The 17,324-nt window shown below is 43.7% G+C and overlaps 1 protein-coding gene across 5 annotated transcripts in view; it reads right to left on the bottom strand.

Annotated features, from left to right (window-relative positions):
- The window catches only part of ptprga (protein tyrosine phosphatase receptor type Ga), a 327,026-nt gene that overhangs the window by 49,054 nt on the left and 260,648 nt on the right, over positions 1-17,324 (bottom strand). For all 5 annotated transcript variants that reach the window (XM_090241146.1, XM_090241144.1, XM_090241145.1 and 2 more), the window contains one exon: positions 11,856-11,951. In XM_090241146.1, the coding sequence (XP_090097272.1) occupies positions 11,856-11,951 (96 nt within the window). The remainder of the gene's footprint in view (positions 1-11,855; positions 11,952-17,324) is intronic.

Consider the following 17,324-nt stretch of genomic DNA (forward strand, 5'->3'; position numbering starts at 1 on the left):
ACCCTCTGATACTTTCACCCAACAAAGAGAGAAAACAGTAGTTACAGAAAGAGAAGGGAGGGCAGAGAGCGAGGGAGAGAGAGAGGATAGAGAGGGGGGAGAGAGGGAGGGAGGATAGAGAGGGGAGAGAGAGGAGAGAGAGGGGGGAGGGCAGAGAGAGAGGGAGAGAGAGAGGATAGAGAGGGGGGAGAGAGGGAGGGAGGATAGAGAGGGGAGAGAGAGGAGAGAGAAAGAGAAAGAAAGAGAGAGAGAGAGAGAGAGAGAGAGAGAGTGGGAGAGAGAGAGAGTGGGAGGGCAGAGAGAGGGAGAGAGAGAGGACAGAGAGGGGGGAGAGAGGGAGGATAGAGAGGGGAGAGAGAGGAGAGAGAGGGGGTAAGTCAATTTCTTGTAGAGTGAGTACAATCTCGTATGGTGAGAACAATCAGAGTCAATCAGAAGTCTGTTTGACCTGAGCCGGAGGAGCAATACACATGACGTCAATGGACTCTATAACTATGTAGGTCATACAGCTAGCCAAACAGGCACACACTCAGGCACTCAGAATATGTTTTTAAAACACAGCTGAAATGGGGTGACAGATAGTCCATGTCTGTGAGCAGCAGAGCAGCAGGTAAAGTAGGGAGAAAATGACTGTGATTAGCACTACTGAGAGATGGAGGAAGATGCAAAAATACACATCATTACCCTACGTCATTATTTCATCTCACAGAAAGGTTGAAAGGAGTGTTAAAAACAGGATTGCTATCTTTTTCCTGGCACTCAGCAGGGGGAGACAAGGAAAGGAAGCCATCTTTAAGTATTGGGACAAAGCCCCACACTGAGCTTCAACACACTTCAATGGTGTCCTTTCCTTTTCTCCTCACATGGAGAGACGAGGAAGACCCCTCCTGCAGGACATCATTGTAAATAGCATCAGAGACTAACCTAACAGTTACAGGTGCAACCTTCCCTGCTACCTTCTTTCCTTCCTTCCTTCCTCACCCTCCCAAGACACTCCTTTGTTCTTCACTGACCCACTAAGTCCATGGTCTTCATTTTTCAACCATGTGTACATTTCGGAGTAAATTCTGGCATACTTGGATTTGCTTCCACAACAAATTCTTAGGATTTATACATACAGTGGGGCAAGAAAGTATTTAGTCAGCCACCAATTGTGCAAGTTCTCCCACTTAAAAAGATGAGAGAGGCCTGTAATATTCATCATAGGTACACTTCAACTATGACAGACAAAATGAGAAAAGAAAATCCAGAAAATCACATTGTAGGATTTTTAATGAATTCATCTGCAAATTATGGTGGAAAATAAGTATTTGGTCACCTACAAACAAGCAAGATTTCTGTCTCTCACAGACCTGTAACTTCTTCTTTAAGAGGCTCCTCTGTCCTCCACTCATTACCTGTATTAATGGCACCTGTTTGAACTTGTTATCAGTATAAAAGACACCTGTCCACAACCTCAAACAGTCACACTCCAAACTCCACTATGGCCAAGACCAAAGAGCTGTCAAAGGACACCAGAAACAAAATTGTAGACCTGCATCAGGCTGGGAAGACTGAATCTGCAATAGGTAAGCAGCTTGGTTTGAAGAAATCAACTGTGGGAGCAATTATTAGGAAATGGAAGACATACAAGACCACTGATAATCTCCCTCGATCTGGGGCTCCACGCAAGATCTCACCCCGTGGGGTCAAAATGATCACAAGAACAGTGAGCAAAAATCTCAGAACCACACGGGGGGACCTAGTGAATGACCTGCAGAGAGCTGGGACCAAAGTAACAAAGCCTACCATCAGTAACACACTACGCCGCTAGGGACACAAATCCTGCAGTGCCCGACGTGTCCCCCTGCTTAAGCCAGTACATGTCCAGGCCCGTCTGAAGTTTACTAGAGAGCATTTGGATGATCCAGAAGAAGATTGGGAGAATGTCATATGGTCAGATGAAATCAAAATATAACTTTTTGGTAAAAACTCAACTCACCATGTTTGGAGGACAAAGAATGCTGAGTTGCATCCAAATAACACCATACCTACTGTGAAGCATGGGGGTGGAAACATCATGCTTTGGGGCTGTTTTTCTGCAAAGGGACCAGGACAACTGATCCGTGTAAAGGAAATAATGAATGGGGCCATGTATCGTAAGATTTTGAGTGAAAACCTCCTTCCATCAGCAAGGGCATTGAAGATGAAACATGGCTGGGTCTTTCAGCATGACAATGATGCCAAACACACCGCCCGGGCAACGAAGGAGTGGCTTCGTAAGAAGCATTTCAAGGTCCTGGAGTGGCCTAGCCAGTCTCCAGATCTCAACCCCATAGAAAATCTTTAGAGGGAGTTGAAAGTCCGTGTTGCCCAGCAACAGCCCCAAAACATCACTGCTCTAGAGGAGATCTGCATGGAGGAATGGGCCAAAATACCAGCAACAGTGTGTGAAAACCTTGTGAACACTTACAGAAAACGTTTGACCTCTGTCATTGCCAACAAAGGGTATATAACAAAGTATTGAGATAAACTTTTGTTATTGACCACATACTTATTTTCCACCATAATTTGCAAATGAATATATTACAAATCCTACAATGTGATTTTCTGGATTTTTTTTCTCATTTTGTCTGTCATAGTTGAAGTGTACCTATGATAAAAATTACAGGCCTCTCTCATCTTTTTAAGTGGGAGAACTTGCACAATTGGTGGCTAACTAAATACTTTTTTGCCCCACTGTATATGCATGTTTTCATTGATAAATCAGAGTCATACTATATTTGGGCGCTCGTGAACCCTACAACCTCCATTCACCTATTATGGTAACAAAAACGCCCTCATTTGCTGTATAATTTGGAGATGTTGGAACGAGGCCATGACAGTTTCTAAAAGAAAGCGCATCGGCAAATTTGATCACACTTATGTAGAGGTGTGGGCAGAATGTTTGAATCTTTTGCAGTGGTCTTTTTCAAACAAAAAATACATGTCACCTATAGCGAGTGTCAACACTGCAGCACATTCTGTAAGTTTGATTGTCTATTTGAACAATTTAAAAGTAAATGCTACAGCACACTACTATGGAACATCTGAATTGTTATTTAATAGATTTAGTTTTTTATTTCCTGCCTTGGTATTGGCTCTGCGTTTAAATAGGCTATGATGTTGTGATTCTATCACACAGCAATACTGTAGCCTGCACATACTGTCAAATATTTTAAATTGGCTACCAGTCTATTTACTTTCGAGCATGTTTGGCTATTAAATGAGCGATGGATAAATGGTAGGCTAATAATGATTGTGTAGCGGGAATAAACCAATAAACCAGACATGTCACAAAGCAGACATGTCCTGCAATGTGATCATGATTTAGGCCTATCTAATACAAGTAAAAGAAACACATGCAGCCATATGGACTCCTCACCAACGGCCAATGCATCTGTCTTATCATTAGGCGTACGCTATAATGTTTTTATTAACCAACCATTTTTATAATTCACTTCCAAATAACAATATTTGCTTGGAATACAATTGATCAACCACTAGAAGTTGTACGAACGCATGGTCTGAGTTTTGCGCGACGATACGCACACTTTACCGTCGATAAATGAGGCCCCAGGTCTCAGCCACCTCCGTTAACTCCCACTTTGATGTGTCGTAACCACCCACTGTCTTCCTCTGTTCCTCTGTTCGCACTCACCGTGTGAGGCATCGTACATCTACCACAATCCTTTGAGTTCTCTCCCACTGCACCTCTTTTCTTTAAAAAAAATCATGTTTTTGGCAGATGGCAAACCACAGAGAGCTCTGAATGACTGTATCTGCACTGGGGTTTTATTTAAGCAGAGCCATGCGCCAAATCTGCCTACCTAAGACAGCCCTCTGCCAAGAACGACAGAGGGAGAGAGATGGCTTCAAAGATAGAGACGGGGGGTTAGGAGAAAAAGAGAAAGGGAGGGAGGCAGAAAGAGAAAGATGGAGAGCGTGACCATGGGAGTTATAGTTTCATTATTAATAATTGTCTGTTAAAGCCTGCAACTCTGTCCCCTGGGGACCTTCTCCATGGGGTTACATGCTGTGTCTGTTCCTACATGGCCCAGTACCGTGGTACTGTACTGTGCTGTGGTACATGGCCAGTACCACAGCACAGTCCCTCTCCCCATGCAGGCAGTCTGACTCAGGCAAACGACACCATAGAGACACGGCAGAAAGACCAGGCCAGAGCCACATGACATCTCATCTTGCTATCATCCATCCAACAGCCCTGATGCACATGCATTTCCCTTCTCAGTGACACGAGTGCTAAAGAATAGCTGTGTGCTTACGGCTTTTGGACCTTTATTATCTGTATTCCCACGTAAAAATGGCAACTCTGATCAAATTAAGAGAAGCGTATTTTGCGGCGATATCAACTTAAAGTGCTCCATCTTGTTTCTGAGGATGGTGACGTCGGTGGCAGTCGATTCTTCCAGCTGACGAATGTCCCGCTGTAACCAAGGTGACTGGTGACAGAGAGAGGAAGCAGAGACAAAGTGTCTAGGCCGTCCCGCTTCATCAACAACTAGCCTGGCTGGAGGGCCAAAACACTATTACAGTACCAGGCCTTGCCTCCTCCTCAATTTACTACTTAACGAATGGCTAACACCAACAAGTGCACAATTGTATGAATTCCTTTTCTTTGTTAAAATCTGGAGCTCATTTCTCATTAAGGTTGAACTCTGCTGAACTGGTGGCAGCACTGTGGCGTTATAATTGAGATAATTGATACAGTGAGGAATGGAGAGTCACCTAAATGAAAGACAAAACACTCCTCCATCACCTAAAAGACACTGCCTCTCCTTAATGTACTGTACACCGTGGCTGAGTTATTCAGAAGTAAACTTCCTGTTACAATAGTAATGCTTGCTCCAGTAAGTATTACACCTCTGAGAGCGATGCTGGGACTGGGTCTGCTCTGCTCACACGTGTGTATCTGAATGAGCGTACAGTGAATCACTGAGCATGTAGACTGTAAATAAGCCAATAAAACTGTAATGATAGATGTTACTATCACAATCTATTTCAATCAAGGTGCGAGGGTGGGCCGTAAAGGCAATGGGAGCCGCTGCCCTGAGAGCTCACGTGAGCCGATAGGGACAATTTGTTCTGTATGGCAACCGACATCATTTAATTAATATGTGCTACAGCTAGAGAACAATCTAATCACCACACACACACACACACACACACACACACACACACACACACACACACACACACACACACACACACACACACACACATGCTGACTGAGACACACGCACACTCACTGAAAGTATACACACGCATACACAGGCAGAGATGAACTCTCCTTGAAGGGGGTCACTTGATTGATAAATGTCTTCAGTTGTTATAGCTAGGACGATAAACCGGAAATTACTGACAACTTGCTAACTCATACCGAAGACATTTTGCATACATTTGAATTTGCAAGTTCACATACACTTTAGCCAAATACATTTAAACTCAGTTTTTCACAATTGCTGACATGTAATCCCTGTCTTAGGTCAGATATGATCACCACTTAATTTTAAGAATGTGAAATGTCAGAATAATAGTAGAGAGAATGATATAATTCAGCTTTTATTTCTTTCATCACATTCCCAGTGGGTCAGAAATTTACATACACTCAATTAGTATTTGGTAGCATTTCCTTTAAACTGTTTAACTTGAGTCAAATGTTTTGGGTAGCCTTCCACAAGCTTCCCACAATAAGTTGGGTTAATTTTGTCCCATTCCTCTTGACAGAGCTGGTGTAACTGAGTGTAACTGAGTAGCCTCGTTCATAAGTGGGGGGAAATTAATGGAGACAAAGAAAATGCTGTCCCAGAAATCCAAGAACAATAACTGCCAAAGAAGGACGCTGTGTCAGTTGTTTGGGCTTATTGTGGTTTTAAACCTAGTGACAACGAGCAGGGTGAGGCAGTGTGCTTGAACTGTAGCAACCACTCAAGGTAACAGAAGCAACGTTTCCTCCATTTGTAACACAACATGACGAATGCATGGCAAAGAAAAACTAAGCGTCATGACAAGAATCGTTTGCACACACACAACTCCCTATCCAACACACTCACCGATGGAATGAAATAACAGATGCCATAACGTACCACATCGCAAAAGACACAGCCCCAAATTCAACAGTTGAACAAAGTGGGTTCAAGAAGATGGTTCACACTCTGGACAAGAAATACAAAATGCCACGTACAGGACAACATCGGATCTGAAACAGGTGCACTATTTCACATCAACAAAGGGAGCCCTATATGTCATTGACACTGCGCTACATCCATGTCGACTGGAAGCTGTGCAGCAGGTGCTAGCAGAGCAGACTGCCTACTTTCCAGAGGAACACACTGGGGAGATAATAGCCCAGGTCAGGGGTCAGGGGCCAGGGGCTGCAGGACTCGCTAGCAGCCTGGGATCAGCCAAAGGAGAAGCAGGTGTGCACCACAACAGACGGTGGGGCAATATTCGTGAAAGCCACCAACCTAAATGTATGGACAGGGTTGCAGTGTTTAGGCCATCGACTTCACCTCGCCATCGGTATTTATTTTGAGCAAAAAGTCACAGGCCGACATTTTGATTGTGTTTGAAGCAAATAATATGCTGCATTTACCAAACACCAATATACTAGTGGAGAAGAACTTGGTATGAAATACTTCTACATTTAAAATCAGAAATAACTGCATAACTAAATGTATGTTTAAAATACGGGTATTTTTCTGAAGCAGCATTATATCATCTTATAAATCATATGCTGGGTCACCTGGTAACCAAACTTAGGATAATATATCATGCCAATTTCTTTGACATGGTGTAAAAATAGAGCTAATGGAGAGTAACTGTGCACCTCCCCCAAAATGTTTTTTATTGCAATTTATCTTTTATCACAAAATAATTGTCAATTTATCGCCCAGAACTAGTAGTTTGTGTGTGTATTGATTTGTTCTCTGTAAGCAGTGAGGTTGCTATTAGCCAGTAGTCTTGATGTTGTGTGGATACGCAGCCTGGTGGGGTTGTGTAACTTGGCAGGAGAGGAGAGGAGCTTTAAGGTTATCACCATAGAGGGAAGCCTCACTTTTGAACAGGATACCTAATCACGATAACCACCCCGAGAGATACATCCACTCTCCAGGTCTGCCAGATACTGGCTATCTGGCAATCAGTTTGGGGGCTCATTGTGTGTGTGTGTATGTGTGTTTGTGTGAAAATAAGTCTATCAATTTCTCTGTGCTCTGCATTCTACATTGGGCGTTGTTACAGTGGTTTCTCCTTTAAATGTTGCAGCGTATTGCGGCGCAGCTTGCATGGTGACGCAGAATTCTATGGCACGTTATTTAAGTGTGAACCACTGGTACCATTAATGCTAGTTAGTGCTAGTTTGACCACCAGAAGGCATCTTTGAGAAGCATTTGATAGCCTTCAATAATGGCTGTACTAGAGAATGCGGGCACGCGGGAGACCGGGGTTCAATTCCCTGACGGGGAGGAAGGAGTAGGCTGTCCTTGTAAATAAGAATTTGTTCTTAACTGACTTGCCTAGTTAAATAAAGGTTACACTAAGAGCTTAACATTTCTACACCCTAATTTTCTAATTCTAGTCTAACCAATACCCAAACGGAGATTCAGTGAAAAAAATGAATCTCATTGATTTATCAAGACCAGCCCCCATTCTTGTCTCAGAGCAGTGTGAAACGGTGCTAAAATAGTTCACTTCAATATGCTTTCTAAATAAGTAAATCTACACCACTTTTAACAGCACATTACTCAACACTAGTGAGACTCATGTCGCCTACAGTATATCATAAAATATGGCGTGACGCTCCGCCAATAATTACATACAGTATAGAGGATTGGAGGATATTTCTGTAATTCAGTGATATTTATTCCCGTAGTAATTCATTATGGATCCATAACTAAATCAACATTGGCATTTTGAAAGAGTATTTTTACCATTATTTTATTAATGAAAGCATAAAGATGCCATTATTAGTTACATTATTTTAGTTTGAATGTGCAGACTGGCACTAAGAACAGAAAAGCGGGAACGTTTCCCTTGTCAGCGCCACTATAAGTGCAATGCCCCTTAGTGTTGCCAGTGTGGCTGGGTAGGGGTCCACTACCCTCCCCCTTCCTCCTCCTCCCTTCCTCATTCTCTAGGTAGGTCTTCTGTGCGCGGCTCTGTGGCCCATCCCGTGCTCCCTGCCATCGTGCCTTGAACCTCGTGTACAGTTTCCATACATCTCAGCCAAATACATTACAAATCAAATTCCCGACATTAAATCCTAGTAAAAATTCCCTGTCTTAGGTCACTTAGGATCACCACTTTATTATAAGAGTGTGAAATATCAGAATAATAGTAGAGAGAATGATTTATTTCAGCTTTTATTTCTTTCATCACATTTCCAGTGGGTCAGAAGTTTACATACACTCAATTAGTATTTGGTAGCATTGCTTTTAAATTGTTTAACTTGGGTCAAACGTTTTGGGTAGCCTTCCACAAGCTTCCCACAATAAGTTGGGTGAATTTTGGTCCGTTCCTCCTGACAGGGCTGGTGTAACTGAGTCAGGTTTGATAGCCACTCCAATACCTTGACTTTGTTGTCCTTAAGCCATTTTACCACAACTTTGGAAGTATGCTTGGGGACATTGTCCATTTGGAAGACACTTTTGCGACCAAGCTTTAACTTCCTGACTGATGTCTTGAGATGTTGCTTTAACATATCCACATAATTGAACTCCCTCATGAAGCCATCTATTTTGTGAAGTGCACTTGTCCCTCCTGTACCAAAAATCCCCACAACATGATGCTGCCACGCCCGTGCTTCACGGTTGGGATTGTGTTCTTCGGCAAGCCTCCCCCTTTTCCTCTAAACATAACGATGTCATTATGGCCAAATTTTTGTTTCATCAGACCAGAGGACATTTCTACAAAAAGTACTATCTTTATCCCCATGTGCAGTTGCAAACCGTAGTCTGGCTTTTTTTGTGGATGTTTTGGAGCAGTGGCTTCTTCCTTGCTGAGCGGCCTTTCAGGTTATGTCGATATAGGACTTGTTTTACTGTGGATATAGATACTTTTGTACCTGTTTCTTCCAGGATCTTCACAGGGTCCTTTGCTGTTCTGGGATTGATTTGCACTTTTTTGCACCAAAGTACGTTCGGCTCTAGGAGACAGAACACGTCTCCTTCCTGAGTGGTATGATGGCTGCGTAGTCCCATGGTGTTTACGCTTGCGTACTATTGTTTGTACAGAACGTGGTACCTTCAGGCGTTTGGAAATTGCTCCCAAGGATGAACCAGACTTGTGTAGGTCAACAATTTTTTTTCTGAGGTCTTGCCTGATTTCTTTTGATTTTCCCATGATGTCAAACAATTGTTGGAAAAATTACTTGTGTCATGCACAAAGTAGATGTCCTAACCGACTTGCCAAAACTATAGTTTGTTAACAAGAAATGTGTGGAGTGGTTGAAAAATGAGTTTTAATGACTCCAACCTAAGTGTTTGTAAACTTCTCACTTCCACTGTATGTTGTTCGGCTAAAAACAGGGTTAATAATATATCTGTGAGAATATCCAACAGGCTTTTATATCATTTTTAATTAATATAATAATAATAATTGTTTTGTTTAAAAAATAACACTATTTTGGAGATGATTTTGTTTTCAAATAATGTAAAATGAGTGAGAAAAAGGCCATTCTTGAACATGGGGTGAGAAATTGTTACTATTTTGTAAATAAAGCCAAATTGTTATTTAGAATGATTTTTTTCTGATTTTAGAAGGAGAGATACCAAAAACCTACAATCATCTCATGGGTCTCCCAGTCGAGGGCAGCACAGGTATTAAAACAGCATCTGTAACAACACAGCTTGCACTGCTATGCAGTGTCTTAGACCGTTGCACCACTCAGGCGCTGTACAACGTGACCGGTCAGGAGTGGCCTACAGTACTACAGTAAGAGCAAAATAATAAAAACCTTAGTGTAACAACTGTTTTAGTAAGTAATACTGAAGTTGTGCACAATTATCAGTTTCTATTTAGGTTTATGTCGCCCATTCATTGTCAGTTAGAGACGCAGTAGGACCCAAAAGCATAAACAGTGCTCTAACTCCCCCTTGCACTGGTCTGGAGCAATGTAGTGGTGACGCAGGGTACCGTACTAAACCACAAATTACCTCTAAGTCACGTGGCGTAAGCGCACAATTTTTGAAGGAGGAACCACTGTACATGCAGTGTACACATGCACACACATGGCCCCCACGCACGCAAGTGCAGGTTACTGCTTGAGAGAGTAGAAAGTGTTTGAGTTAGAGTAGATCAAAGATTGAAAAATGCCATTATAAAAAGTACACCCACACATACTCACATTTGCATTAGAACAAAAGCATAGATGGAATCTCTGGAGATCCATACCGTATGCATCTGCCTAGTTATTGCGGTCACAGCTTCACTTCAACCTCTGAGGTCTAGAGATTGAATGATCTGATTCTTCATGGAATAAGAAGGTGGGGGGGTTGCAGTGCTTGGTGGGAGAGAGGGGAGGGAGACAGAGAGAGAGAGAGAAGAGCAGAAGTAAGAGAGAGGAGAGAGATAGAGGAGAGGAGCGAGAGAGACAACGGGAGAGGTTGAGAGAGAGAGAGAGAGAGCAAGGGGGGGGAGAGAGAGAGAGATGGAGAGCGAGAGAGAGCAAGGGAGAGGAAGAGAGAGAGGGAGAGCGAAAGAGGGCATGGGAGAGGGAGGGAGAGAGACGGAGAGCGAGAGAGAGCAAGGGAGAGGGGGAGAGAGATATAGAGGTAGAGCGAGGGAGAGCAAGGGAGAGGGGGAGAGAGATAGATGGAGAGCGAGAGAGAGCAAGGGAGAATGGGAGAGCAGAAGACAGAATCATTGTAATTCAATGAACGTAAAGAATGGCCAATCTGGACCCAAGAGAGAGGACTGGAGGACTATGCAAACGTGGGCGAGTGTGTATGTCTCTCGGTGTGTGTAAGGGAGTATTAAAGGAGAGGTAATGGACCAAGTAAAAGCCCACTTACGCAATCGATGGCATCAAATGAACTTTTAATCATGGCAATTCAGTGTGATGGAGTTGACCATGACCCTGCCCACTGCTAGCTCAACAGAGCCACCCGCCAGCACACTCAGGCCAGCCAACGCTTATATCTCCACTTAAGACAATACAGCCTGATACAGTCACAGTTCCAGACAAACACAGTGCTCACTGCAAACACTTAGACAACAAAAGGAACACTTTTTTCCCCCAGCTGTGATGTTAAAGCAGTAATGTCGTGTTTCACTTCTGGTATTGGGCATTGATTTAGACTGAGTCAGTGTGTTGTTCCATGCCCCTTATAGAGTGCTGTTAGGTTCTGACAAACAGAACGGACAACTAGACAAAGCTCAAACCAAGTTTATTCACCCACTGGGTCACACAGCTGCAAAGACATGTTTACACAAGCACATATATTTTTTACCCTCCTACTAGGCAGAGTCTCCTCCTTGAACATCTAGACAGCCCATACATATCTGTTGCTAGGCAGGAACCTAGGTGGTGTGTGTGTAATAGAAATCTTCTTTGTCACTTCATCTGACCTGACCTCGGCCCACATTCCTCACTCCTCCCTCATCCACGGCTATCCAACCGTATCAGTGACTGAAACCAGACTGTTACCCTTTGGCCCTCTCCATAGGGTCCCTTAACAATAACATTATACATGTAAAGTACTTCTAGTATACGAACATGAATAAGAATATATTCCAGGCTAGAATACAATAGTGCTAGAGGGTCATGTCAAACCCCTCTGTTTGAAAAGCCTTAAAGATGAGAGAGATGTTCTCACCTGAAAGAAGACCGACATCGCTGCAATGATCCTCTTCTGCCGCATGGCAGCACTGAGACTGTCAAAGTCATCCGAGTTATACATGTAGATCTGCATCTGAGAGGGAGAGAGAATGGGACAAAGAGAGGGAGAGAGAGAATGGGACAAAGAGAGGGAGAGAGAGAATGGGACAAAGAGATGGAGAGAGAATGGGACAAAGAGAGGGAGAGAGAGAATGGGACAAAGAGAGGGAGAGAGAGAATGGGACAAAGAGAGGGAGAGAGAATGGGACAAAGAGAGGGAGAGAGAGAATGGGACAAAGAGATGGAGAGAGAATGGGACAAAGAGAGGGAGAGAGAGAATGTGACAAAGAGAGGGAGAGAGAGAATGGGACAAAGAGAGGGAGAGAGAGAATGTGACAAAGAGAGGGAGAGAGAATGGGACAAAGAGAGGGAGAGAGAGAATGGGACAAAGAGAGGGAGAGAGAGAATGGGACAAAGAGAGGGAGAGAGAATGGGACAAAGAAAGGGAGAGAGAGAATGGGACAAAGCGAGGGAGAGAGAATGGGACAAAGACAGGGAGAGAGAGAATGTGACAAAGAGAGGGAGAGAGAGAATGGGACAAAGAGAGGGAGAGAGAATGGGACAAAGAGAGGGAGAGAGAGAATGTGACAAAGAGAGGGAGAGAGAGAGAGAGAGAGAGAGAGAGAGAGAGAGAGAGAGAGAGAGAGAATGGGACAAAGAGAGGGAGAGAGAATGGGACAAAGAGAGGGAGAGAGAGAATGTGACAAAGAGAGGGAGAGAGAGAATGTGACAAAGAGAGGGAGAGAGAGAGAGAGAGAGAGAGAGAGAGAGAGAGAGAGAGAGAATGGGACAAAGAGAGAGAGAGAGAGAATGGGACAAAGAGAGGGAGAGAGAATGGGACAAAGAGAGGGAGAGAGTGTATGGGACAAAGAGAGGGAGAGAGAGAATGGGACAGAGAGAGGGAGAGAGTGTATGGGACAAAGAGAGGGAGAGAGAGAATGGGACAGAGAGAGGGAGAGAGTATGAATGAAAGTGTTAGGCATCCATCTGTAAAACTTCCACCTCTCTCAAGGAACAGCTTGGATCTCCAAATTGCATCATTTATGACCATGTCTGCAAAGCCACAGCACATAAAAATGGGAGTGTGTTCTGCTCTCTGACTTCTCTCTCCTCTGTGGGGTTTCTACGAATTCTTGAATTATACACAGGCCTGCTCTGTTTACAGTCAGCATGAAGTCGTAAGGTCATACATTGGTTATAGAATAGTTTTCTCCCATAGCGCTGCATAAAGAAACACCCTGCATGGTCCTCAATATGTTGTCCACTCTGCTCTCACTGATCCACACAGATCTACAGGACTAGTACTGTAGCTTAAAAAGCCTGCACAAACAGCTCTCTCCAGACTGGAAGGGTGTACAGTTAGACTCAGAGTTAGAGCCCCCTTTAATTGTATCTCTCTCTCTCTTTCATAAACACATGCAGACATAAAGCACAGGCAACATGGTCCATCAGACCGGTTGTCATGGTGATGTGCAGCAGGCAAAACTCACATGCAGTTGCACACACACACACACGCAGACACACATCCAGGCGGGCGGGCTTAAGAACGTAGCGTGTGTCCTGCTCTGAGATAAAGGGTTTTTAATCAGGGAAAAGAGATCCCTCAGCGTCTCCTAAAGTCCTCAGGGAAGGATCAGCTCCGTCAAACAGCTACACCACTACATCCTCAACACCAGGATCTGTGTGGTGTGGGTTTCAGATGGGAAATACAAAAGCCACAGAGACACACACCGCATCATCATCAACTGTGCGTCACAGAATCAGAATCATCAATAAATCAAGTGTGGGGGTGGTGGGACGTGGGACGTGGGTATGTGCGTGTACGAGAGAGAGGGAGTGAAGATTGGTGCTTCACTGTAGAGTGACAGGGTTTGTGTGTGTACAAACACTCAGTGTATAGAACATTAGGAACACCTTCATAATATTGAGTTCCACCCCCTTTTGCCCTCAGAACAGCCTCAATTAGTCGGGACATGGACTCTACAAGGTGTCAAAAGCTTTCCATAGGGATGCTGGCCCATGTTGACTCCAATGCTTCCCACAGTTTTGTCAAGCTGGCTGGATGTCCTTTGGGTGATGGACCACTCTTGATACACACGGGAAACTGTTGAGCATGAAAAACCCAGCAGCTTTGCAGTTCTTGACACAAACCGGTGTGCCTGGCACCTACTAACATACCCCATTCAAAGGCACTTAAATATTTTGTCTTGTCCATTCACCCTCTGAATGGCACACCTACACGATGCATGTCTCAATTGTCTCAAGGCTTAAAAATCCTTCTTTAACCTGACTCCTCCCCTTCATCTACACTGACTAAAGTGGATTTAACAAGTGACATCAATAAGGGATCATAACTTTCACCTGGATTCACCTGGTCAGTCTGTTATGGAAAGAGCAGGTGTCCTTAATGTTTTCTACACTCAGTGTACATGTATCAGCCTGGCAGAACGGAAAATATTTCATCCCTATTGTTTAAGATGAGAAGTTAAATGCAATACCTCAATAAAGCAAGACACATACCAGCACACACACACACAAACGCACACACACACACACACACACACACACACACACACACACACACACACACACACACACACACACACGTCTCTCATTCCTCACTGTATCTCCTGTCAAGGTGAAGCTCCATTCTTCTGGAGAGTGTTTGTTTGTGTGCGTGTGTGTGTGTGTGTGTGCGTGCTGTGTAATGAAACCCATTTCCTGGCACTTTCTCATATGATCAATATTGTCAATATTATTCCAGTTGCATTTTCCAAGCTGCTGTAATCCTTACATAAAGCAGCACAACCTCCTGTGATCTATTTCAGGTATTCTGTGGGTTCCTAACATACAGTTGAAGTCGGAAGTTTACATACACTTAGTTTGGAGTCATTAAAACTCGTTATTCAACCACTCCAACAACTTCTTGTTAACAAACTATATATATATATATATATATATAGTCGGTTAGGACATCTACTTTGTGCATGACAAAAGTAATTTTTTCAACAATTGTTTACAGACAGATTATTTCACTTAAAATTCACTGTATCACAATTCCAGTGGGTCTAAAGTGAACATACACCAAGTTGACTGTGCCTTTAAACAGCTTGGAAAATTACAGAAAATGATGTCATGGCTTTAGAAGTTTCTTAAAGGCTAATTCGCATAATTTGAGTCAATTGGAGGTGTACCTGTGGATGTATTTCAAGGCCTACCTTCAAACTCAGTGCCTCTTTGCTTGACATCATGGGAAAATCAAACGAAATCAGCCAAGACCTCCACAAGTTTGGTTCATCCTTGGGAGCAATTTCCAAACGCCTGAAGGTACCATGTTCATCTGTACAAACAATAGTACGCAAGTATAAACACCATGGGACTACGCAGCCATTATACCGCTCAGGAAGGAGATGCGTTGTGTCTCCAAGAGATGAACGTACTTTGGTGCGAAAAGTGCAAATCAATAATCCCAGAACTACAGCAAAGGACCTTGTGAAGATGCTGGAGGAAACAGGTATAAAGGTATCTATATCCACAGTAAAACGAGTCCTATATCGACATAACCTGAAAGGCCGCTCAGCAAGGAAGAAGCCACTGCTCCAAACCCACCATAAAAAAAGCCAGACTACGGTTTACAACTGCACATGGGGACAAAGATCGTACTTTTTGGAGAAATGTCCTCTGGTCTGATGAAATAAAAATATAACTGTTTGGCCATAATGACCATCGTTATGTTTGGAGGAAAAAGGGGGAGGCTTGCAAGCCGAAGAACACCATCCCAACCGTGAAGCACGGGGGTCGCAGCATCATGTTGTGGGGTGCTTTGTTGCAGGAGGGACTGGTGAACTTCACAATATAGATGGCATGATGAGGGAGGGAAATTATGTGGATATATTGAAGCAACATCTCAAGACATCAGTTAGAAGTTCAAGCTTGGTCGCAAATGGGTCTTCCAAATGGACAATGACCCCAAGCATACTTCCAAAGTTGTGGCAAAATGGCGTAAGGACAACAACGTCAAGGTATTGTGGCCATCACAAAGCCCTGACCTCAATCCTATAGAACATTTGTAGGCAGAACTGAAAAAGCGTGTGTGAGCAAGGAGGCCTACAAACCTTACTCAGTTACACCAGCTCTGTCAGGAGGAATGGGCCAAAATTCACCCAACATTGTGGGAAGCTTGTGGAAGGCTACCCAAAACGTCTGACCCAAGTTAAACAATTTAAAGGCAATGTTAATCAAATACTAATTGAATGTATGTAAACCTCTGACCCACTGGGAATGTGATAAAATAAATAAAAGCTGAAATAAATCATGATGTCACTACTCCCACTGAAGGTGGCTCCCCTGCCTGTTCGGGCGGCGCTCGGCGGTCTACTAGCCGCTACCGATCCCTTTTCCTTTTCTGTTCCTTTGGTCTTATTGGTTGCGTCTCTTATTTTGGTTCTTGATTTATGTCTATTTAAGTCTGTTAGGTCTATGTTTGTGCGGGATTGTTCCTCTGTTAGTTTGTGGATGTGCATTTGTATTTTATTTTCTCCGGAGTGTTTGGGTCCTGTGTTTGGGTCCTGTGTTTGGGTCCTGTGTTTGGGCCGGTCAGTTTTATGCGCCTAGTGTTTTGGCGTGACCGTTTGTACCGGAATAAAATAGGATTGTCCGAACCCTCTGCTCTCTGCGCCTGACTCCAAACCCACTACTCCTAGAAGACGTGACACATTTATCTCTACTATTATTCTGACATTTCACATTCTTAAAACAAAGTGATCCTAAGTAACCTAAGATGGAATTTTTACTAGGATTAAATGTCAGGAATTGTGAATAACTGAGTTTAAATGTATTTTGCTAAGGTGTATGTAGACTCCCGACTTCAACTGTAGATCCCATGGTAAAGCATGTGTTCAAACGGAACCCTAACACCATCAGCTTCTTCTGTCAGATAATAATTGATGGCAACAGCGGCATTGCAGCTCTATAGTCCATTCACACACACACACACACACACACACACACACACACACACACACACACACACACACACACACACACACACACACACACACACACACACACACACACACACGCACACACACACACACACACACGCACACACGCACACACACACACACACACACACACAGAGAGAGAGAGAGTACTTGCTAAGTCAGTGTCCTTTCATAGAGTGAAAGCAGGTTGCATGGCGGGGTCTTACATATTATAACCTCTCCGTATCGAGGGCTGTGGATCACTGGTCGCTTTGCATTCAGCCCAGAAGGGAAGTGGCAGGTGGGGACACTTTCTCCATACTCATGTCAGATAAACAGAAAAAAACCTTTACACACTGCACACCGAACACGAGAGCACCTCAGCAACCAGGGTAGACTATTATTGTGCTGCATGTTTGACTGGA

Source organism: Oncorhynchus mykiss, chromosome 7 (assembly GCF_057628025.1).
Source record: "Oncorhynchus mykiss isolate SJ-2025 chromosome 7, ASM5762802v1, whole genome shotgun sequence".
NCBI classification, from domain to species: domain Eukaryota; kingdom Metazoa; phylum Chordata; class Actinopteri; order Salmoniformes; family Salmonidae; genus Oncorhynchus; species Oncorhynchus mykiss.